General features: G+C 37.4%; 1 protein-coding gene across 1 annotated transcript in view; it reads right to left on the bottom strand.

Moving 5' to 3' along the window:
* PCNX2 (pecanex 2) overlaps positions 1-26,456 on the bottom strand; it is a 373,081-nt gene that overhangs the window by 93,471 nt on the left and 253,154 nt on the right. Inside the window, exons 22-23 of the mRNA XM_044004215.1 lie at positions 26,019-26,127; positions 19,255-19,384 (exon numbers count right to left, since the gene is read on the bottom strand). Of these exons, the coding sequence (XP_043860150.1) occupies positions 19,255-19,384; positions 26,019-26,127 (239 nt within the window). The remainder of the gene's footprint in view (positions 1-19,254; positions 19,385-26,018; positions 26,128-26,456) is intronic.

Raw genomic sequence — 26,456 nt, 5'->3', positions numbered from 1 at the left:
AAAACTCAGAAAGCTGCTTCTCATGTATCCAGTAGGATTTAGCAGATCACTTACAAACTGAATTGAAATTAGAAATGGGGGAAATTCTTACACTAAAGTTTGACTTTTAAAAAAATTCCTGGATTTCTCTTTTTGAAGGTTTATTTTTTACTTACTAAAAGAAGTGTTTGGCACAGATACATTCCCACTCAGTATAATTTGGTGGGGGGAAAAACAAAAAACAAAAAACAAAAAACAAACCAAGAGAGGATGACCCAGTGGAATAAGTACGAAGTGGGGAGCCAACAGTTCAAAATTCTGATTTTCTTGCCATCACTGACTTGCTGAATGACTTAGTGTAAAACATTTAACCACACTCAGCCTGATTTCCTTGGTTTGTAAAAAAGGGTGAATGATACATGTAACAGGCATGTTAGGAGGATGAAATAATAAAGAGACTAGGATCCAAGACTGACATTTGTAAGACTAAGCTCATCTTGCAAATGACCCATAAACAAGGAAGTAATGATTTACAAGAAGTATGAGAAAAATACTTAGATTATTTCACTAACTGAATTTTGCTAAATGAATAGCTCCTGGGATGATGGACAGGTTACTAAAAAGAAAAAAATGGAAGAAAATAAGAAAATATCTGGCTTTTTAAAAAAAAATTTGTCTGAGATTCATTTTTTGGAAAATCAAAGTAGGTTGCTCTCTCTTTGAACACAAATACTACAACTAGACTTTTTCCCACAGCTTTTATTACCAGTAATAAAATATTAACAATAATAACAATGTACATTTATATAGTGCTTTTGGCAGCTAGCTGGATACAGTGCTGGGCCTTGTGTCAGGAAAACTCATCTTCTTGAGTTCAAATTTGGCCTTGGGCACTTACTAGCTATGTGACCCTGAGCAAGTCACTTAATCCCATTTGCCTTGGGTTCCTCAACTGCAAAATGAGCTGGAGAAGGAAATGGCAAAACACTCCAGTATCTTTGCCAAGATAGCCGCAAAAGGGGTCATGAAGAGTCATACATGATTGAATAACAACATATAGTGTTTTAAGATTTTCAAGGAACTTTTTATACACTATCTTATTTTGTTCTCTCAACAACCCTGTGATGTGAGTAGTTCTGCTATTGTTACCTCTATTTTACAAAACAGAGAATCATAGATGTAGAACTAAAAACACCTCACAGGCCATCAACTCCCAGTTTCTCATTGTTACAGAGGAGTAAACTAAGTCACAGAGAAATGAAATTACTTGCCCAGGGCCATGCAGCTATTAAGTGTCTCAGGCAGGATTTGAAACCATGTCTTCCTGACTCAACTCGACTGTGATGAGGAAACAAACTGAGAGAGTAACTACCTGAGAAGGAGTCAGAGTCTCCTACCTCCTAGTCCAATGCTCTGCTGAACATTGGCAATGATGAAAAATATTACTGGAAGGTTGAATTAACTGCTCTCATTTACCAAAAATCTTTATTTGCCATGCTCTGTCAACCTATTTTCTGCCCCCTTCTTCCAATCTGAACACTGCCAACAGCATGGGTTGTTTTGTTTTGTGCTTCCATTTGGACCAATATATTCCTCCAAGTCCACCAGTCTTTCTCCCCCCTCCATCAATGAAACTTCCATCTTATTCCTTCAGGGAAGATTGCCTTGACTTCCTAGAAAAGTAAATATCTTACCCTCATATCTTTGAAGTTCAGATATAAGCCTTAAACAGTCCATAACATCACAAAAAGTAGTAGGTGTATATCCCACCTACATTTATTTTGTAATGGTAATGTCTTTTAAAATTTTGATTGTGTCTAGGCATACTCTGCATTATTTAGCCCTGACCAATATTATTTTTCAATTCTCTCCCCCACTGAAAAGTTTTGAGAACCTGCTTTATCATTTGGCTCACTACTCAAGAAATAAACTGAAGGATTCGGGGGAGACACGAGGGGTATAGCAAAATCAGCCCTGGCTTTAGAATGAGAAGACCTGGGTTCAGATTCTACCTCTGACCATTTTTATTTGGGTGACCTCGGCAGGTTACTTAACTTCTTTTGGACTCAGTTTCCTTATCTGTAAAATAAGGGAGTTCAACTAAATGGCTTCTCAGTCTCCTCTAGCTCTAGATTTATATGATCCTGTGATTTTATTTTTTCTTTTAAAAGAAAGTTATGAAGAAACCATACTTTCCAATAAACTAGAAATAAGAGATCTTCATCAGTTGGCACCATGACAGTGTTCAATTAATTTCCCACTAACAAATGTGTACTACCTCTTCCACATTTTGCTAGTGGATTTATGGTCATGGCTACCCTCCTTTCTGTCACCTCCTCCCTCTCATACACTAGCCCATGACAGTTATGTCTCCCTTTCTTTTCCTTTTCCTAAATGCTATTCCTCAGTTTCTGGGCCACTTCTAGCTCTGAAGGGTTGCTTCTAGGATTCCTCTACCTGTTATAGAGCTCACCTTTCTGCCAAGAGAAGAGGACATACACACATACATACACAGAAGCATTTATTTACACACAGATAGATACACATAAAACATGCAGTTCAAATTCTTGCATGAAAATGAAGTCCTTTTTATTTTTCTTCTTGATTCATTAGGTCCTTAGTGTCTGTCTCCTCCTTGCAAGCAGCAGAAGCATCCTTGGCACCTGGCCTCCCCAAATCTTTAGCGACTCCATCTGCCTGGTACTGCTCAGCTCAGCCTAGCTCTACTCCTAAGTTGTGGTCCTCTTACTCACTATTATAGTTTCAGCTCTCTGTGAAGACCTATTTTAAGCTTTTATAGTCTAAATTTTGGCTACTCTGGAATTTAACTCATATTTACAGTGTGCCAATGAAACCAACAGTTCTCTGTTATTTTGTTTCATGTGACATCTTTCTGAAGAGCAAATTAATGTTATTAGATTGGGTGTGAGCATCTGTGTAATTCTCTACTCTGGGAACACATATGGGTCAAGTTATAGTATGAAAAACCTTGGAGAACAACACTGAATACTATCTAATTGGGTTGGTATGGCACCCAGAACAGCAATCCCTAAATTGAGATGAACCTTCTTTAATAATAATATCAATAGTTTACATTTATATGGTTCTTTAATATTTACAAAGTTCTTTACAAATATTATCTCATTTTGTCCTCATGACAAACAAGGGAGTTAGGTACTATGATTATCTCTGTTTTACAGATGAGGAAAATGAGTCATACAGAGGTTAAGTGACTCTCCCTTGGTCATACAGATAGTAAGTTTGACAGGTTTTCTTGATTCTAGGTCCAGTATTCTATCTAATTATGCATCATTTGTCCTCTTTGGCAATAAAGATGATGTCAGAAAGTTTCCACAGTGATAATGTATTAGATTTTGAATTCTCCTCATGTCCTTGTTAATCAAATGTTTTATAAGGCCCTGATATGTCCAAAACATTGGGCCAGTAATATTTCTTTGACCTTGATAGAATATTATTAATACTAGACTTTCTGAAATAATGTTCCTATTAAACAAGTCCCACTAGAATCCATTAAACTCCCATGTGGACAGGTTGTTGTAAATTCATGACCTTATTGTTTAATGTCACTGGGCTTAAAGTCTATACCTCTGCTTCCCACTGTCCCCAACAAATCATGCCAACATGTGTGAAGATAATAGCCAGATCAGAGGATCAAAGTGACTAAGAGCTAGAAGGCATCTTGGAAGTCATCTAGTCAGTCCAACTCTTTCATTTCCCTGATGAGGAAACTGCTGCCAAGTGACATGCCCAAGATCTAGAAGTGACAGAGCTGGCATTTGAACCCAAGGTTTTTGGTTTCACATGCCTCACACTTTCCACTATACCACACACACTATCTGAAAAGGTTTTTACTTATATTCACTACCTACCTCAGGGTAACCCAGTGAGTGGTGAGTTCAACTCTTATCACTCACATTTTACAACTGGTGAAACTGAAGCTCAGAGAAGGTAAATTACTCATTGAACTGCTATGGGCAGCTAGAAGGTAGAAGAGCCAGAATGTGTGTCCAGATTTCCTGGCTCTTAGACCATTTGTTGGTTCTGCTCATCTGCAACTGATTTCTTGACTAAAGCACTAAGGCTTGGCTGGTGAATATTCTGAATTTTGGCTAATCGTGATTGGTCCTTTTTTGAATAAAAATTTTCCACGTGCCAGAACTGCCTGACAAATATGTTCAGACAATATCTTTGATCTCTTCTGTTTTATAATAAATAGTTTTCTAGATAATTTTGGCTGCAAAGGTCACGACTTCTTAGTTTCCTCTCATTACTCTAAGCTTTTCATGAAAATTAAACCCAAACAGAGCCCTGGGGGAACAGTAATAGTTAGTAATGCCAACACTTCCTAAATAATAGGAACTAGGACTTAGTGCTGGAAAAGGAGATATTATCATATCTCCTGGTTCAAGTTCCCCATTTTACAGATGGTGAAACTGAGGTTCGTGGAAAGGAAATAAACTGTCCAAGGTCAGAAAGCTGGTAAATGACAGTGCTTGGTTTGGAAAGCAGGTTCTCTGACAGCAAGTTCCATGTTCTTTCTACTACCCCATGCTGCCTCTCACTTACCCAACTGATTTAGGAAATAAGAAAGGATTCTTATTTGCTCTATGTTGTAACATACTTGTGCTCTCTGAAGCAATCCATCAACCTGAATCAGTCACCAGAACCTGACTTCTGGGTGACCTTGAAGTGTACAATTGGAGGCATCAGTAGAACAGCTGGGAAGCAGGTGTGGGTGGGCCTGAAGCGAAGCTGTTCTATGCCTTCATACATTGGAATGGTTTATTTGACTACTCTGCACTTTTCAAATACTATAGCTATTCAGCAAAAAGTTCATGGGCCCCGAATCAAATTATTCACGGCAGCATCATGAATAATGAGCTAAAACCAGTGCTATGTGAGAAGCTTAACGTGTCGGGGTTTCTTCAAAAGCGTCATCCTTCTGGAATACATTTGCATAATAACTCATCATCACACCTGAAGTGTCAAGTCTTGCCCTTGGATACATGTGTGTGAGCATCCTCATCCATCAGCTCAACAGCAGGAAAGGAACCAAATTCATCATCTGGTTTTTAAGGTATAATAGTCACTGAGTACACAGCCAAGTTTTACAAATGCAGAAATCTTAGGCAGGGAACTTAGGAGAAGGAAAGTGACCCAAAGTCACGCTGAAAGTTGTAGCAGAGCTGGACAAAAAAATGCAGTGTTGGATTTGATTTGGGTGGCAGTGACCCTGCTCCCCATGATGAAATGGGCATAGGGGTGTATGTGTGTTACAGTTCACATGGGCATCCTAGGGCCCATTTGCTAACAAACCAGGGCTGAGTGAACCACTAAGTTTTCCTAATATATGAAGAAATATTGGCACAAAACTATAATTAGTTGAGAAGTTGATATAGTTTTTAGTTGGCATGATACAGTGGATGGAAATTTGGTCTTGGAGCCAGTGGGTTCAAATCCTATCTCTGACTCTTATTGGCATATGTCCCTGGCAAGTCACTTAATCTCTCTGAACCTGAAGCACCTCTCTAAGATTATGAATTGCAGAAAATGTACAAACCTGTGTTAGTTGAAGGAGTTTCCTCACTAGGAGTTCCCTATACCAGTGAAATCCCAGGTTCAGTCTCTAACCCTATCCCTTAATATCAAGTTATGACTTAGCTGGCCACTTCCTGTCTATTCCATACTACAACTTCTCTATACACCCGCTGTATTTCCTTCCCCCAGGTAGCCTTGGCACCATTCCTACATCTTTTGGCTCTGATATATGTCTGTACCTTATCTTGCAGGAGCCCATGCTTTTCTGTGTCATGTCCTGTTCCATTTCACACTCACCGTGCTGTTTTCCATCTCCTCTTTAGGTAGTTCTATTCTTCATTAGAATGTAAACTCCTTGAGGACTGTCAGAGACTGTCTTTTGTGCTTGTATTTGTATCGTAGCACTCAGTACAGTGCTTAGCATATAGTAAGCTCTTAATAAAAGTTTGATTTCTCTCCCTCTCCTTTCCTCCCTCTCTCTGTCTCTGTCTCCATCTCTCTCTGTCTCTCTCTCTCTGTCTCTCTCTGTCCTTGTCTCTCTTTTTCTCTGTCTCTGTCTCTCTTTCTCTCTGTCTCTGTGTCTCTCTGTCTCTGTCTTTCCCTTCCTCCCTCTTTCCCTTCATCCCCCATGTTCTTGCTAACTTTCAGATCATATGAACCAACCACCATTTCGGAACCTCCATATTGACTCTTTTTCTTTATCACCACCACCACCACCACCACCACCGTCTTCTTTTTCATCATTGCCATCAACCACAAAACCAGCAGCATTTATCTGTTTGAACTGCTCTAACACAGTCAGATTAATTTGAGAAACACTGAAAAAAAACATCACCCATGATTGTTCGTTGATCCATTTAACCAGTTTCCTATTGTATGTATAATATTTAAAACTCTGTAGAATATTCTGGATTTTGTAAAAAGAAAACTCCTTAAATCTGGAGGCAGGATGGTGGAATGGAAAGTGTGCTGGCACTGAAGTCAGAGAAATTGAGTTGAAATCCTATCTCTTCTTTTTGTGACCTTGAGTAAGTCACAACTTTCATGGACTTCAGATAAAATAAGGGGGTTGGGCTAGATGGCTTCTGAGGTGCTTTCCATTTTTTAAATTTGTGATATATAATTAAATTTTATACACATATCAAACATAGATATAATATAGACATATATGACATGTATATGTCTATTTTCTACATGATTACATTCAGATATAACTAGATATATTCTAGTACATATAACTTAGTATTTTAAATCCTTTCTTTTCCTTTTTTTTAATAAATCTCTAACCCTCCAATTTTAAAGCTATGGTTCTATGATTATTGGTGCTCCAGGGACTGAAGATATGTCAGATGTTTCTGTTTTAGCCACTTAAAGACAGTTCTTAGAAGATGTGAGTGAAAAAAAGTTAACACTATTTTAGTAACCCAAGAGCAGCAGAAAATGGTTTCAGCCAACAGGAGATTAAAGAGGCCCAGAAGAAGATATTTGGTAAATGACGGGTCATGGTATAGATGATAATGTAGTTGAAAAAGCACTGGAGGGGGCAGCTGGGTGGTGCAGTGGATAAAGCACTGGCCCTGGATTCAGGAGGACCTAAGTTCAAATCTGACCTCAGACACTTGACACTTACTAGCTATGTGACCCTTGGCAAGTCACTTAACCCTCATTGACCTGCTGAAAAAAAAGGAAAAGAAAAAGAAAAAGCACTGGATTTGGGTTCAAAGATCCTGAATGAAATTCTAGTTCTGATACTTAATTTCAGGTGTTTGAGGACAAGTCACAACCTCTCTGAGCCTTAATATATAATGGGAATGATAGTATTTGCACTATCCTCTGCCCCTGTTGTTGGGCAGAAAATGATTTGCAAACTGCAAAACTATCTAAGAACAATGTATAATTATGAAATAACAAACAAGCTATTACTATTAAAGCTTGACCAACAGAAGGGTGGTATGCTTGAAGGCATGGAGTTGCAGGACAGGAATATGGAGAAGAAAGGGAAAGAAAAGAAGAATTCAAGGCACATAGGCCTGGGAAAAGAGGAAAAGAGAATGGATATAGTTATAAGGTAACTGGTGATTTAATTAGAAAATCCTTGGAGACATTTCACTGGTTTAGTTACAATGTGCAGTCATCCCTTAGAGACCTGCAAAAACTGATACAGGCCTTGAACTAGAAAGCAAGGCACACAGTGACAAAAGAGTAGAATTGGAAAGTAAAGAGGAGAGCCAGGAGAAAGGATTGTAAATGAAATCCCCAGGTTTCTGGTGGCAGTTTATTATAGCCCATTAACTGTCGCAAATTAGAATGTCTTTCACAGGCCTTTTTCAAGTGATGAAGTAACCAGAAGGGGGAAAAAAAAGAAGTCACAAGAATACAGTCTATTATCCTTCTGTTCCCATACAGCAGAAACATAAGATGATAATGAGATCCAAAACTTGCAAACACTGGAATAGGGATGTTAGAAATGATTAGTATTAGCAGCCAAGAAAGAAAAAGCAAGATATAGAACAGGTTTCAAAAAAAAACAGGAAAGACTTTCAAATAGGCCAAATGAGATTTCCTGCCTCCACTAACTCCCAGCCTCCTATATACCCTCCAATAACTCCCGGCCTCCTCCATCTCTCTTCTAATTCTTTAAACAGATGCACAACAGGATTCTCCAGTCTGATACTGTAACAGCAGGTGACAACAGACCATGGTTCTGGGTTTTGCATCATGATTTTTTTTCCCAAAAAGAGATCTGGAAGAAAGCTTCTCCAGTGGTGTAGGGATCTGAGAGAGAACTAATAAACATGAAAGCAGTCAAGCTTTGACAGCCCCTTCTCTGTGCCCCAGCTCATTTGCAAAAACACACGTATACACACACCAATACATATACACCAACGTAAACACATAACAACACAAACAAACCCTAATGCATTAGAGAATGACCTTCATTAGATGCCCTCCCACACTTAATATGTATGGCATTATTTGGTAATGCAAATTGTACCCTGAATAGGCAAGATGCAGAAAACAACATGCAACCTGTCTTTTTCCTAATCTAAGGAAAAGAAAACTAATAATTGAGAAATAAAAATACCATGTGAAAAACTAGTTAATCTTAAGCGTGAGCCAAAATAACAGCAGTAAGTTATGATTCATATCCTTTTGAGGTGTTCCGATAAAGCCCTGTGAAGCATCCTCTTCCTGATCCTCCCTTTTCTCTATTTCCCTATATACTTTCCAGCTTATCCAGTATATATTTGCTACTTTAAAATTATTTCACCTGAGAAAGACTGATTGTTAGTTGGTCTGAAGAGTAGACAAATGATTCATTTCATTGTGGACTCTCTACAAAAGACTTTGTACGTTCTTTTTCTTATAAAATTTAAAGTATTAGGAAGTATCCCTAGCACTGCTTCTATTCAACTTTCTCTTTCAAAATAGTTTTATTGATCTGTTTTGTTTGAACATCATTGGCATTTACCAATGACACTGTCCCACATGTCTTCTTTGTAAAAAAATGACTATAGCCAAGCCAAAAAAATCAACACTTTGGCCATGTCTGAAAATGTATGTCTTATTCTATACCTCTGCTCCAGCATTCATCAATTTCCTGCAATTGTGATTGTTCACTACATTGATTAGAGTTCTTAAGCCTTTACATAGTTTTCTTTTATATTGTGAGAATATTACTCTCCAGGGCCCCCTGCCGAGAAAGCAATCGACCTTTCTGAGGTCGAATTGGCATCCCTGAAGTTTCCTCACAATTCACGGACTGCCTTTAAGTCATGCCAATCAATGGACTTGAATGCTACCAGCCAACTAGCTTAGAGCTGTGTGTGGGGAGCGCCCCTCTTCTGGTCCCTCAGGGAACTTCCATTTGAACTGAATGGGGCTTTCTCTCTTTGATAGTGTAACCAGCTAGGTGAAGGGAGCTCTCTCTCTCTCTCTCTCTCTCTCTCTCTCTCTCTCATAGATCTGAGCTAGGTTTTTCCATTCTTTCAGAGACACATGTTCTCACTTTACTAACTTCTAATATACTTTAATAAATGCTCAATGCCTAAACTATTGTTGAAGCTTCTAATTATAAGTAACTCCTAACTAGTGGGCAGGTAAGGGGATTTAGTTTTACCACCATCACAATATTATTACTCTCATCTTGTAATTTGAACTCCAGTTCTGCCCATTTTACTTTGCATCAATTCAAATAAGTTTTTCCAAGTTTCTGCATTCTTCATACTTGTCATTTTACATAGTCCAACCAAAATTTGTTAATCAACAGATACATTTTATATTTGGTCCTTTTGCTACTATAAAACTGCTGCTGTAGTTTTATATGTGTATATGTATTATATGTATACATATATAAGTATGTGTATCTGTATTTATACATTGCTAGTAACACTGGGTCAAAGATATGTTCAGTTTAGTACCATTTGGGGTAGAATTCCAAACTATTTTCATGAACAGTTGGACCAATTCATAGTTAAATTAACAGTCAGTACATTAGTATGCATATCTTCCCACATCTGCTACAACATTTGCCATTTTTGTATTTTTGTCATCTTTGCTATTCTACTGGTTGTGAATTGCTGTAAAACCTCAGAGTTATTTTAATTTGCATTTCTCCTATTGTTAGTGATTCATTTATTTTGTATATATTTTGCACATATTTGCATTTTGTATGTCCTTATATGTATACATATGCCTAGCTCAGTAGAATATAAACTTCTTCAAGACTGGGAATGTTTCATTTTAGGTTTTGTATCCCCAGTGCCTAGTACAGTGCTGGCACATGGTAGATGCTTAATAATTGCTTATTGATTTATTGATTGAAAAAGAAGCTTATGGCTTATATTCCATTGATTTTGGAAGAGGATTATTTTATTTGTACCTTAAGGATAGCACATAACCACAGTTGATCCAGGATTGTACTCCCTTGTTAATAATATCATACTAATGCCATATAATATATAAATAATATAAGGTATAAATAATATAATAAATGTAATAATATCATTGGAATAATAATTGTGTGCCAATTTTCGCGACCTCTTTCTGTGCTGAGTTTCTTAGCATATAACTCTTTTCTTCTTGGGAAATTGAATTTTTAAAGAAAGGAATTAGGAGCCCAAGGAATGTATTGATTAGAGGGAAATGCCATTTGAAGGGAAACCTTTCAGATAGGCAGTTGATAAATTATTTGAGAACCTACTATATGTTAGGCAATTTGTAAAGTGCTAGGGATATGAAGAAAAGTAAAAGACAGTTTCTGCTCTCAAGGAGGTCATAATCTGATGGGAGAAACAACATTCAAACCACTATGTTCAAACAAGCTATATAAAGGATAAAATGGAAATAATCAACAGAGTAAAGGCATGACAGGAAAGATTGGTAAAGGTTTCACATAAAAGGTAAGATTTTAGTTAGGAGCTAAAGGAAACCAGGAGGGACAGGTGTAGAGCAAGAGTATTACAATCATGGGGAACAACTGTTGAAAATGGTAGGAGTTGAGAGATGGAGTGTTTTATTTAAGAAAAGTCAAGGAGGCCAATGTCCCTGTTCTGCAGAGTATGAAGTGGGATGTAACATATGAGAAGATTGGAAAGGTATGGAGAAAGCCAGCTTATGAATAAAAAACAGAGAATGTTATATTTAATCCTGGAGGTCATAGGGAGCTTCTAGACTTTACTGAGTGGGAATGACATGGTCAGACTTATGCTTTAGGAAGATTACTTTGGCAGATGAATGAAGAATGGATCAAAGTGGGGAGAAATGTATGGCAGGCAGACCCACCAGCAGGCTATTGCAATAGCCCAGGCATGAAATGATGAGGGCTTTCACCAGGGTAGTGTCAAAGTCAGAGGAGATAAAGAGGTATATGTGAGACATGTTAGGAAAGTAAAATTGACAGGCTTTGGCAACATATTGGATATTGGAGAGTGAGGAGTCAAGGATGACACTAGTTATGAGCTTAGATGACTGGGAGGATTATGGTGCCCTTGACAGTAATAGGGAAGTTTGGAAGAGAGTAGGGTGTTCAGGAAAAGATAATGACTTCAGTTTTGGACATACTGAGTTTAAAGTTTTTATAGGACATCCAGTTAAAAATAGCTAATATGCAGCTGGAGATATGAAACTGGAGGTCAGTAGACATATTTGGCCTGAAAAAGTAGACTTAAGAACATCAGAATAGATTTGATAATTGAATACATGGGAGTTGATAAGATCACCAAGCAAAATAATATAAGGGAGAATAAAAGAAGATCCAGTATAGAGTCTTGTAGGACACTCATGGTTAGAGAATGTGACCTGAATAAGGATCTAGCAAAACATAATGAGAAGTAATGGTTACAGAGGTAACAGGAGGAGGCAGGAGAGAATAATGTCATGGAAAATGGAAAGAAGAGCACATCAAGAAGATGATCAACAGTGACAAAGGCTGTAGAGAAGCCATTGATTTAGAATATTCATGGTTGTTGATATTATTTCTTATTTAGAAAAAATGTTTTGTGTATTTTCATATTTTGCAGAATAGGTCATGTTCTTATATATTTGTATCATTTCCCTACATATTTTATATATAAGAACTTTATCAGAGATATTTGATGCAAGGACATTATTTCCTAATTAATAACTTCTCATTCTAATTGTGTTGATTTTGTTTGTGCAAAATCTTTTTAATTTTATGTAATCAAAATTACCTGATTAATTTTCTGTCATCACTTCTACTCTTTGTTTAATTAAGAATTTGCCCCTAGCCATAGATGTGCAAGGTGTTTCCTTCTATTTTCTAATGTATTTATGTTTTTTAAAATTTATTTTTAGGCCATGTATCCATTTAAAGTTTAATGTGTTTTGTAGTATAAGATGTTGATCTAAAAACTCACTTCTGCCAGACTGTTTCTCAGTTTTTTCTTAAGTTTCATTGAATAGTGAATTTTTACCAAAATAATTGCTATCCTTAGGTCTATCAAACATTAGACCATGATGATTCTTTCCTTTCTTACCTACTCTGTTTAATTTCTCTATTCTTAACTAGTACTCCCAAATTTTGATTATTACTACTATATACATGGCATGATGAGCCACAAATTTCTTTTTTATCTCCTCTCACTTGTTTTTATAACATAGAGAAAGTTTTATAATTTCCATGGGCTTATTTTATATCTTGCTCTTTACTGAAAATACCATTTATTTTATTTATTTTTTCTACTGAATCTTTGGAATTCTCTAAGTAAACCATCACATCATCCTCAAGATCATTTTCCCTTTTTGTATGTATTCTTTCCTTTTCAATTTAATTTTTCTTGTTGCAATATTATAACTAATATTTCTAGAACTTTGCAAACAATAGCAATGACAAGAAATAGCCTAATTTCCCTTTTCATTTTACTTATACTGAAAAGACTTATATGTCTTGGATTTGTGTAAATGTTCCCATATTAAAACATATTCTTTATTCTATTTTAGAATATTAACACATTATATAACACTATAATAAAAATAAAATTTCTACTTATTCTTTTGCTTTAATATTGTTTTAAATATAAGAGAGTACTGTATTTTGCCAAAGGCCTTTTCTGTTACATGATTTTTATTGCTTTTGTTTATGGTAAATTGTGTTTATAATTTTCTCAATGTTGAACCATCCTTATATGTCTAGTATAAATACAAATATATAAACATATATTAACCTATATTTTTGCATCGATATTCATTAGTGATTGGTAAGATGGCTTCAATATTTTTGAAAAAACATAAAACTGTACAAATTAGAAGCATAAAAGGACCTTTTAAACATGAAAAAGCGATATATGTAAAATTAAAAGCTAGCTGTAAGTGATGTAGAAAGAATAGAAGCTTTCCAAATAAATATAGGAGTAAAGCAAAGAAGTCCCTCTTTCCTACTTTTATTTAACCTACTTAATATAAATTCTAGCAATTAAATTAAATCAGAGAAATTAAAAGCTTATAGAAGGTAAAGAAGAGAGAATACTCTCCATATTTTTTGATGACATGATTTCTTATTGAGAAAATCCTAGAAACTCAGCAAAAATACTAATTGAGACCATTAATAACCTTAATAAGGTGTTAGAATAAATAAAAATCCACAAAAATCAACATTACTATAGAGCAATAGAAAAAACCCAAAGGAGAAATAATAGAAAGGAAAGTTATTCAAAATAACTACAAAAAAAACCACATAAAATATCTCCTAATTATAGTACCAAGGTACTCTCAAGACCTGTACAGATAAGACTAAAAAATATTCCTGGAAGAAATAAAATAAAACAGGTAAACTGAAGCACATTCAGTGTTCATGTCTGGAATGATTAATTATTTTTTAAAAAACACAACAAACACTATCTAAATTGCAAGTCTATATGCCTTGCTCTCTCCTGGAGACCTAGGTGAGGTAGCAAAGTTGGAAATCCAATGGTTTATGGGATTTGACCCCAACATCATCCTAGACTGGAACTCCTGGGGCCAGGCTTGACCTACTCCTGTTTTGGATAAGGTCATGTTTCCTGATATAGTCCTAGACTAGTTGGGAGAAGTAGAATTCAAGCCTCCTGGTTGGGACCCTGAGGTCGAAATCTTATTCTCTGGACATTGCCCTCATAGAGTTTCTCATGAGTCTATGGAAAAGAGGATAGAGCCCTCAGTTCTGGCTCAGATTCAGAGTTTATAAGGTGGCTTTTTTTGAGTAGGGATTATTTTGCTCCTGTTTCTTTTTGGGTTCATTTGTTCTCTTATTCACTTGCCCCTGTTTTTCTTTTTTGTTCTTTTTTTGGTGAGGCAATTGAGGTTAAGTGACTTGCCCAGGGTCACACAGCTAGTAAGCGTTAAGTTTCTGAGGCTGAATTTGAACTCAGGTCCTCCTGACTTCAGGGCTGGTGCTCTATCCACTGTGCCACCTAGCTGCCCCCCCTCCCCATTTTTCATTATTCCTAAAGTATTCCTAGTAGGAATTGTGAAAAACTGAATGTTTCACATCACCATATTTACAATACAACAATCTTGTTTTATTATCCAGAAGAATGGATTTCAGAGTTTCAGGAAGCCATCTAAAATGATTTTCTCCTAAGGTGATTTAAAATTAAGCCATTGTGGATATTTCTTCTTTCCTGTTTGGCTTCACAAATTTTATTAAAATTTTAGTGAATGAAGACAAAATAAATGATGCTTAAGTAAGAAAGGCAAATAAGTGGCATACTGGAAATAGTGTGGGGCTTGCAGTCAAGAAGACTTATCTTCCTGAGTTTAAATCCAGACTCAGACACTTACTGGCTGTGTAACTTTGGGCAAGTCACTTCACCCTGTTGCCTTAGTTTTCTCATCTATTATATGAGCTGGAGAAGGAAATGCCAAACCACTATAGTATCTTTGCCAAGAAAACCCCAAATAGGGTCATGAAGAGTCAGAAATTACTGAAATGACTAAACAAGAAGTAAGAAAGATTACTTTGGCATCAGAAATTGTCATAGCCTATGTGTGGAACTGCCTTCTTATAGCATTTGAAAGTTTACAAGATCAGAGATTTAAAGCTGGAAGCAACCATACCAACTCATTTTACAGATGAGGAAACCGAGGACCAGAGATGTTAAGAGACTTACTCAGGGCCATGTAGGTAGCGAGTTACAGTTAGATTTGAATCCAGGTCCTCTCATTGCAAACCCATCACTATTTTCACTGTTCCACACTGGTTAAATATGTTGGAATACAAAAACTACTCATTCTTTTGATCTTCTCAGTGCAATCTTGATATTCTCTCAGCTCACAGCTCTTGGCTCTTTCTATTGATAATATCATCCTAATACCCCCCCCTTAATATATTATCATTGGGACATCATGGATTAATAATGTTTGACATATGATGACAGAAACAAATGTCTGGAACAGCTGCTTTCAAGCAAAGAAACATTATAAATGACTTGTGTTTTATGTTAACATAAACCTTCCAATGGGAGGAGCACAAAAACACAAACCTCTTAAGTTATCTTTGACTTATGGGATAGATAATGGGCACATTAAGTGTTAGAGCTTTGAAAAATGCAGACATATCAAAACCATCCAAAGAACATTAGAATTTACATGTGCTATCACAGCCCGCATGGCTAATGGAACTAACATAAAATAAGACATGGAACTGATCTCCTACTATTGTACTAATTATCCCTTTGTACTAAAATCCTGTAAAACTGGCTCATCAAATTCTTGTTTTTCTTCTACAGAATTTCTGCTAGCTCTAACAATGATTAGGAAGTTCTTCTAATAATGGATCATCAGAATGATTTCTCTTAAGTTAATAAACCTCTATTTCTTTCTCACCTTTCCCTAACTGCCAAGTATCTTCAGATGCTCTATTGGAAAATGCCTGGGAAAGAGGCAGGGTGGTATAATGTAAAGGGTACTGGACTTCAGTCATAGAATAAAAAATTCATAGAATATTAGATCTGGGTTCAAAAGCAACCTTGCCATTTACTGGCAAGTCACACAGTCTCCCTTGAGTTCATTTTCTTATTTGAAACACAGGGATCATACCAACTCCTGACTTTGCCTGTTACAATGATACAAAGAAATAATATGTATATAAGAAGTATGTTATTTGATATGATAGTAACGGCACTATCCTTCTTGTCTGTGTCTCTTTCAAAACCTCCTGCTTTCTTCTGTGTATTTTTAAAATGTTGCATTAATGCTTATTTCTTTCTTTTCTTCTTTTTATTGCATCACTTCCACTACTCCTCGCTGCACTCTTGAACTTGCCAAAAATAAATACATAATAAAAATCCCTATAAAGATAAGTATAACCATGCAAAACAGAGATCCACATTGGCCATGTCTGAAAATATATGCTTCATTCTGAACCTCTAGTCCATCACCACTTTCCAAGAGGTGGAAAGCATACTTCATCATTTTGTTGGAGTTGTAATTAGTCATTACATGGATCAGAGTTCTTAAGCTTTTCAAAGCTCCCCCACTTTGACAATATTTCCAACCCATTTGCATGCATGGTTATGATTATTGTGTATTTCTTTCTATCTTACATTCTTTTATCTCTCTTTGCCCTTCTTTATAAAGAAGGAGGAGGTGGCAAAAGATAAAAGTCAGGGATAGGGTTCTGCATTCCCCTTTGTCTCCTCACTATTTAAACTAATATAATATTGTCAATATAAGGGCATAAGGAAGTTTTAAATATGTGTTCCTTTGATCCCCCATAAGGCATGAATCTCTTTGGGTCAAGAAAAGCCTAATTTGATTTGTTAACCAAATAAGCTGACCATGCCATTGGGAAGCTTTCGAGGTGGGGAGGAATTTCAGCAGTAGCTCAATCTAACAGAGAAGCAAACAAGCTTTGGGAGTTTCCAGGCCCAGGAGCAGGATGACGAGGTAGACATTTACCAAAGAGCAACAAGAGGTGGGAGGAGTGAACATATAGAGAGTGCTATACTCTTCTCCCTATGGTTGACCATGTCCAACCAAGAGCAGAGACAAAGACAGAGGACACAGAAAGATGCCCAAGGATAGCTGCTCAGTGGTGAAAGCAACCTTAAGGGGTTATGCACTCAAGAAAGTAATTCTAATAACTAGGAGTTGGGAATTTAACCTTTGGCCACACATGTTCACTCCAACTTTGTCTATTAAAATACCCTAAATTTGATCTCACGTATCCCCCAGACTCTCTGTGCATTTACTTGCATGAGACTATCATTCAGACTCTGGAAGGAAAATGTTTTGTATCAACTGTTCTTACTATACCATCTCAGTAAGTACTTTTCTCAGAAGTAATTTGTATTACTGGCTGATAATCAGTGGGAAAGATAGCAGTAGCAGGTGGCCTGGCAAAGATTATTTCATAAGTTGGCTATTTGTGTCATTAGCTGCCCTAGGGGTTTATTTAGAATAATTCTTTCTTGATGTATCTATGTTCACCTTCATACACTATTTGCCTGGATGGGCAGGGCCTGTTTTGTCCTGTCCCTTTTGTAGTCAGGATGCCACTGCTCAATACTGTAGCCTGGGATTAGACCCCACCCTTGGATGGAAGCCATGACTTCTGTTCCTATTTCAGTGGCCCAATACAGCTTTGGGCTTCAGGCTTTCCCAGTCTCCACATGCTTATACAACCCCCAATTAGGAGTTGATTCTGCTCCCTACTGTGACTCTGATGGATCTCAATCAGACATTGAGATTATGCTGGTTTGAGACCTTCTGCAAAGGGCCCTAGAACATGTAGCCAGACATTCAGTTGGATCTGTCTCCTGCTGTGCCTGCAAGTGTTTCAAAGCATACATCGGCCCACTTTATCTCCCTAGAAATTAACTACTTATGATGGCTGGCTTTTTATCCCACTGTTACTCTGAAAGGCCAGGGTCAAGATTTCACTGGCTTCAGCCCTCTATTACCATAGCTCAGGATTATTTCTGTCTCTTCCAGAATATCCTTACTTGGAGGACCCACATGAGAGGATCGCTCTTTCTCCATTCTGCCTGTTACTCAACAAGTATTTATTAAATGCTTTACCATATGCTAGGCACAATATTTAGTCCTGGGGATAAAAACAACACATCCCTGTCTTCAAGAAGCTCACATTCTAATGAGGGAGACAATAGGCAAAAAGTAAAATTTGTACATAGAAGACATATAAAGAATAAATGGTGGATAAAGCCCTGGATTCAGGAGGACCTGAGTTCAAATCCAGCCTCAGACACTTGACACCTTACTAAGCTGTGTGACCCTGGGCAAGTCACTTAACTGTCATTACCCTGCAAAAACCAAAAAACAAAAAACAGAAGATATACAAAAAATGTAAATCTTCCAAGAAAGAGTTATTCTAAATGAGCCCCCAAGACAGCTAATGACACAAAAAGCTGATTTATGAAATAATCTTTCCCAGGTCACTTGTGAATATTTAGTAATATGAGTTCCTAATTGCTTCACCACTGAAGAAATGTGGAACTATTCAGCACATCAAGGCCTCATACATTTAGTTTCTCTCACTGAATATCGAAAGAACACATGCAATACAATGGGTACATTGTAAACTTCCCCCTTGCCTGCTTTTCCCCCTTAGCCAAAAAGTTAATATTGTCTGATGGCTCATTTGCAACTTCTTCACAATTGTTCATAACCCTCATAAAAGAAGCTAAACAATAAAGAAGCTAAACCACTAGGCAAAAACACCAACCTGAACAAAACACAACCACGGACATGTCCATTAACTGTCTCACATCAGTGAGCATCTTGCATCCAGAAAGACTCCTTGGTCACAAAGGGAAAATAGCTATTGTTAGATATTTTTCTTCATGTATGGAAGGGTTGAGCTAGTGAAGTCCCTGATCAATTCAACAGGTTCACCAACCAAACTGATAAAATTACAAGACACACACCTTTGTTTGGAGGCCTCTGAAGGTTACTTCCCCATGTAGTAGGTAATGAGTCAGTCAATAAATATTTTTCAAGTATCTACTACGTGCTAGGCACAATGTTAAACACTAGGGATAAAATAAAGAGGCAGAGAAATAGCATAGAATCAGTAAGAAGGGGGGCAGCTAGGTGGCACAATGGATAAAGCTCTGACCCTGGATTCAGGAGGACTTGAGTTCAAATCTGGCCTTAGACACTTAACACTTACTAGCCGTGTGACCCTGGGCAAGTGACTTAACCCCCATTGCCCCGCAAAACCAAAAACAAACAAAAGAATCAGTAAGAAGGTCTTACTTGTAGTTCTTCTCCCAAAACTTGACAGGTCTGGCATAGGAGGTGATGAAAATGACACTCCCCAGAAATGGACTCAACGGAGTTGAAAAGATGGAAGTAGCAACAGTTTGGAAGAAAAGCATGGCAGAGTCTGAGGATGTCAAGTTAAGGTAAAAAGAAATCATTTCATCACTGTTCTATTAAATTTTCTTTCAGGTGGGTCCTGACATGTAATCTCCCCACCTCCTCTTCAAATAACTCCCAACTCAAGGGAGAAAAGAGAAACAAGAAAGACATAAACAAATTTTTCCTCTAAATATGTATGCAGATAGGGATATAAAACTTTCAGTAGTACCCAGCTAATTCTCATTTCCCTAACATGCAAGACCAATAATTCTCATAAAATTGCCAAGTCCCATTCTGCTTCTCAGCAAAGATTTAGAACCTGAGGACTGAAAAAAGTAGCATCTTATTACCAAGACATCATTAGTTGTACAAAATAGATTCTGATACATTTACTAAAGTACTACGGAGTATTATAAATAATTAAAACTAAATTACACTTTTCAAAATAAATGAACACCATTGTCTTGTGTGGCAGTGTCCTTGTTTTTTTTTAATAGATTTTCTATTAGTATTATTGGTACAATATTCATTATTTAGCTTGTATCAAGTTCCAGTGCCTCCATTCAGAGTCTTCATATAATCATGCCTATTTTTATAGGCTACGAAGGAATACATGTATTCTAAGAAGTAGTATGGGGCAGCTAGGTGGTAGAGTGGAGAGAATGCTGGGACTGGAGTCATGAAGACTCATCTTCCTGAGTTCAAATCTAACCTCAGACATTTACTTTCTGTATGACCTGGTCAAGTCACTTAACCCTATTTGCCTCAGTTTCTTATTTGTCAAATGAGCTGGCAAAGGAAATGACAAACTACTCCAGTATTTTTGCCAAAGAAAATACTCAAAGGGATCATGAAGAGTCATACATGACTGAAACAACTGAAAAACAACAAAAAGTAGTGTTATGCTGATCAATATTTAACAAACACCTCTCTAGGGGAAAAGATATGCATGTCATGATTTTAAGTTTAATCTACCTTATTAATATTTTCTTTATCACTTTCTTAAGTATAAATAATCGACAAAACTACAAATCAATCCCTGCTCTATAGCATTTTCAGATTTCCAAGGTGTAAATGCTCACACTCTTGCAAATCTCTAAAAGATGACCCCAGAACAGCTCTCACTCTAAGTCACCACATTTCATCTGCTTTGTTAATTTTTACCACTAAGGTTCTTCCCAGTTATTAGTTTATTATTGTAATTCAGAGATGCTCAGTCAGAAACTTGAGAGCAAAACTTCACCATAGCCATTGAGATCTCTAACATATGGGCAGAGGCAACTGTTGTGTGTGGATAGACAACCAACTTTGGAGCTAGAAAGTCCTGAATTCAAGTCTTACCTATAATATGCACTTATTGTGAGAAAGTGGGAAAATCATTGAACCTCTTCAGGTTCTTGGATTTCCCTATACCAATGAAACTATAGTTTTGAGGGTAGTTGAGGAAGAGCCAGAAGTAAAGTTCTTATTTTTTGAGCCCCACTTCATCTCAGCTTGACCTGAGTTTGCTCATAACCCTCAATATAAGTTTATCTCTTGCTGTCCCTGCCTATACCCCTTCTACCAGTTACTGTCATGGTGGCAGATAAAGTAAAGGTGAGAGGGATATCGAATGGGACAGAAGGCAGTGGGCAGATGCCCAAAAGGAGAAGATACCCCAGAGAATGCCATACTACTTAAATCCTTATAAATCCAAGATGATCACCTGTCCTCTTAGGCAATTAGAGTATACAGGATTCTACAGTGGAATCTAGATTGGATCTCTGCAAGTGGAGGCTACCATGTTCTCTTTTCAAACTGACTCAGACCTCAAGATCTTTTAATGAACTTCTCCAGATTTCACTGGCATGGGGTATGTGCCCAAAGGTTGCCTCATATGTCTCTGGTGCCATTTGGAAAACAGATCTGAGCATGCTGCCACCACCACCATCACCAGCAGCAGGTATCATATCTTTTCCCACATACTCTATGTAGACATAGACTCAAGGGCCATATCATCCATTACTTTTCTTATTTATCCATTACTTTTCTCCAGATTTGACTGTTTGTCTTAATGATTCCAAATAAATGAATATTTATCCTATTTCTGAACATTTCTGAATGATCAAATTCTACAGCCTCTCTTGGTAATTCTATCTAGTGCTGAATCACTCCATGATCAGTAAGTTTTCTTCTATATTAGCTAAGTACGTTATAGCATGATTTAAATCAATTTTTTCTCCTTCATGAGTCAATCTTTTTTATAATCTACTTTCATATATGTTCCAGTCAGTTATGAGGTGACTCCTCAGATTTCTCTTCATCTGCTCTGGCTTTCAAGATGCAGAAAAGCTGAGGATATCAAAGCTACTTCTCCAAAGAAGCACCTAATCATTTATGGCTCTTATCTGGGAGAGGGAAGTTGTAGAGTACAGAGAAGGGAGTACAGAGCAAGGAGGGTAGAGTATAATGGTGATGAATGGGACAAGGAACTTAGGTGGAACCTAGACCAAAGCAAGTAGGGGCTGGATGATGTTATAAAAACAAAAGCTTAACTTTTCAGTCCTATAGCCCCCCCCCCACTCCCCAATATAGAAAGCATTGAATAGGATTGTTCACTCATTCAGAGATGATAGTTTATGTTTTTAAGTGCCATATAATTAATTATCCAGGAATTAAGTCTCAGAAGTGAAAGGAAGGCAGAACTAACCTATTAATGATATAACAAAATTCAGCATGGTAATGAAAAGAAAAATAAAACTCAGATCATATACAGACAGAATACTTAACAGGAAATATGTTAGCCTTTTTAAAGTTATGGTACTGGAAGAAAGATTGAACCCATAGTATAGCTTCCTGGATAAGACTCCTACTTTGCTTGGGGTGGGGGGGGCAGAAACCATAAAGAAATACAAAATCCTCTGTGTAAGTATTACAGAACATTATCATGACCCCCGTGGTGGAGCGAGGAAATGAGAATTCCTTCAAACGGATGTAGGCTTTTCAGTCACCTTTTAGCTTGTCTTGGTAAGAGGTAAGTCTGTAGATATGGACACCTTTGAAAAACTGTAGATCCAAGTGATAGACATTTAAAATTGAAATGGCGGTGGGGTGTAGGGAACCAGTTAGGGAGAAGAATCACTATTAGAGAACAGGCTTTCATTAGAAAGCCAACCTCACATTCAAAGCAGTAAGGTGCCTCTCTTAATATAAATATTTAACAGAGATAACCCTGCAAGTTCCTACAGTTATTAAAAAGAGAATGGTTTTGTGTGGTACCTCCACACATTCAAAAGCTGAGCATGTTCAACTCCCCTTGGAGGTTAAAAGTTCAGTGGCTGATGGAGGGAGATAGTGTATTAGTGGGGGGGGGGGTGGCACAGCAATCTATTAAACAGCTCACTAATGGTCTGAGAGTCAGTGTTCAGCATATTGCTCCCCATATTGAAGAAATGAGTCCCTTTTCTTTGGCAAGATCATGGCCCCATTCTCCCTAAAGAGAAGGATGAAATGACTAGCATTTCAAAAACAGTCACTATCTGTAGATGGCATTTGGGAATCCAACAGCTTATATCTAGTTAGCTCAACAGAACATAAAAATTCTTGATACGTGAAATACAGTGGTAGACTCCAGGGAGCAAGTTTCTACCCTGAGCCAGGCTTGGGCAGGGGGCCCTCTGTGGTTAATTTGTGGGGGTAACATGAGAGAGGGTTTTCTAAGGCTGAAGTTCAAGAATCATACTTAGAATTTGCACAGTAAATTCTAAAGCATGACATTTTAATAGGGTAGAGGAAACAGATGTCGCTAATTGGTCATTGTATTTTTAGAGGACAAAGCATAGAGATGGAATGAGTGTTTTAAAATAGAATTACCAAATGCCTAATAAAACGTACATCTCTGATGTATTCAATTACTTAACTCTCCATAAGCATAAAAGACCTTGGGCTTAAACGCATGCTGCATGCATTCCAGTAGAGGGTTACTCGTGTTCTTCATTATTGAAGGGAAAGAATAAGCAAATATGCTTATGGTTGAAAACTGAACATGGAGGCTGGGCAGGTAATTCAAAATTAAGGTTCCCAGAATGGTCCTCAATTCAGCTGTCTAGCCACATTCAGTAATTAGTATTACTGAACTCACTTACAATGTCTTAACATCAATAGAAAAGGCTGTATATGTACAAGAGGCCAAAATTATGAGGAAAGTGGGAGCCATAACTTTGAGTTTTAAATTCACAGTGCAAATTCCCTACCATAAATATGCATTAATGTCATGATTTGCATTTAATAAACATACTTTAAATTCCAGATACTGAACCTCATACACACTTAAGAGAAAGACTGATAAATCACCTCATTTGCTTACCTTTCTATCTTCCCTTTGGAGGGATCTGCTCAGGGAAATGAAAGCTCTTTAGAAGGCACAAAATGAATGCACTAGAAAGGAAGATATGGAATCTACATGTTTGCAATTTCTTTTTCCCCCCTTTTGTCAGCTTCTTCTGCCAAATAACCTTGAACAAAGTTTTTTTTTTTTTAAACATCAATGGAGGTCTAAAAATAGGCCCATGGAACAATATGTATTGTGAGACTGGCTCCTGTTATGGTTTGTGTAACAAATGACATCGTAGGAAAGCATTTTCCTCCAAATGATGACTTCCTGGAATATATTATCACTTAGCGATTACCCAGAGTATGCTTCCATCAGTGTGTACAAAGTTTGTATCAGGGAGCCTTCTTTACTCTGAACACTCACACAGGGCTCATTAAAATGACTAGCAGAGTGCTGTGTAGCACCTTGATTCATTAAAAATGCTATCAAATTGAACCAACAGCACAGATGTGTGAACAGTATTGTCCAAAAGAACATATTAACTGGGAGAAGAAATCCTTAGAGGGAAAACAAAGTTTCAGACCAAATTCAGGTACATTTTTCATTTGATTAAGCAGGACCCAGTTAACAATCTAAATCAAAATAGGATATTTAGTAATGAGACAACTCAAATACTTAAGGAAAAATAAATAAGATTACTAGAAGATCACAGATACTAAATGCAGAGACAAAACAGCACCCATCCTTTTATTTTATAGAAGAGATAACTGAAGGGCCCATAGATGTTATGTGATTTGTCCAGTCACCCAGACACAGAATTTGGAAAAGCTAGGTTTTGAACCCAGGTCCTCAGACTCCAAAGCCACTACCTTTTCCACTGAACCATTCTAGAAGGATTAAAAATAGAGAAGGAAAGAAGAAACAGAGTAGGAAAACTTACTAAAGTTAAGTGGCAATTGGCTAGAGGCATCTATGATGAAATAAAAAGATGCTCTTTTTAGTCTTAAAATAAGCGAATAAATACTGCTACTTAATCTGTGGTTTCATTAGTATAGGGAACTCCTGGTGTGGAAAATCTTTCTGCCAATGCAGATTAGTGACTTTTAAATTCATATCCTTAGAGGGCTCTCTAGGGCACTGAAATATTAAATGATTTTACCAGAGTCACATTAACTAAACACTATCAGATACAACAGGCCTTAAACACGTGTCTTCCTGCTTCCAAGACTGGCTCTCTATTCACTATGCCTTTTTCTTATGCTATATTATGATGCAATATTGAATAACATACCATTTTTTTGTTTTTTCCTCTAAATGTTTTTAAAATGTTTTATAATTTTTAACATTTTTTTTATTTCGAATTCCAGCTTCTCTCATTTCCTTCAGTCCCTTCCCCTACTCATTGAAAAGGCAAGCAATATAATAACCATGACGTGTGAAGTCATGCAAAACACATTTCCATATTAGCCATAGACAACAGTATTTTCAAGTCTGTCACCAAGTATTAATAAATGTGCTCTGATTTGTGTTATTTGATATTTCTTAACTAAGATAATTGGGCCAGTAATAAAGTGCCAAAGCATCAGTTTCAACTTATGGAGTGGAGCATCTCAATGCAGCTCCTGAGTATTTGAAATGAAACTGTTGGAGTGGTACAGTGGATAGAATGCTGACCCTGAAGTCAAATCTCCCTTTAGACAAAAGCTATGTGACCCTGGGAAGGTCACTTAATCCCAATTGTCTTAAAAACATTTAGGGCCGGGGGCAGCTAGGTGGCACAGTGGATAAAGCACCGGCCCTGGATTCAGGAGATCCTGAGTTCAAATCGGGCCTCAGACACTTGACACTTACTGGCTGTGTGACCTTGGGCAAGTCACTTAACCCCCATTGCCCCGCAAAAAAAAAACAAAAACAAAACAAAAAAAACCATTTAGGGCCATCTCCAGTCATCATGATCTATATCTTTCCACTGGACCCAGATGGCTCTGGAGGAGAGAGTGAGGTTGGTGACTTTGCACAGCCCTGCCTCACTTAAATCCAATTCAGGGCAAGTCATACCATCACCCTGATGTTGTGGTCCTTTTTGAGAATGAAGGACAAACAGAACAATTGGGGTGGGATGGAGGGAAGAGAAGAATACCTCCTAAGCAAGCTTTAAGAATGTAGAATAATTCAAAATTGAGGAATATCTTTAAGGCTAAGTGATCTGGTAAGAATCCGCTGTGTTGCCCCAAAGTCCTCATTAAAAATAGCATCACATCCTTTACAACCTCTTCATAGGTGAAGTTTGGTGAAAGCAGTCCCCATTAGATTCCATAAGGGAATAGGTCAGAAGCAAAAAGGATACGAGGTATTGCAAAGAGCTGAGCAAACACATGAAAGGATGAACCCCAAGCGAGCTGCCAGGGAGCCACGTAGGTCATGACAAACTGTAACTTGTGAAGCAGGTCTCCGAGCTGAAAGCAAAGGAAGAAAAACAAGCTCATCAATACCAGAAATAAGACAATCAAAAATGATTGGTTGATGAATTACTGTGATTTCAAATAAGTCAATACATCCATCAATAAGCATTTATTAAGAACCTACTATGTGTGGGGCAGCTAGGTGGCGCAGTGGATAGAGCACCAGCCCTGGAGTCAGGAGTACCTGAGTTCAAATCTGGCCTCAGACACTTGACACTAGCTGTGTGACCCTGGGCAAGTCACTTAACCCCAATCGCCTCACTTAAAAAAAAGAGAACCTACTATGTGCCAGGCAAGTAGGTGGCAGGACAGGTATGTGATGT

Source organism: Dromiciops gliroides, chromosome 4, assembly GCF_019393635.1.
Source record: "Dromiciops gliroides isolate mDroGli1 chromosome 4, mDroGli1.pri, whole genome shotgun sequence".
Classification (NCBI taxonomy): Eukaryota; Metazoa; Chordata; class Mammalia; order Microbiotheria; family Microbiotheriidae; genus Dromiciops; species Dromiciops gliroides.
The sequence above is the reverse complement of the archived record's forward strand: the minus strand, read 5'-3'. Positions and strand labels throughout refer to the sequence as shown.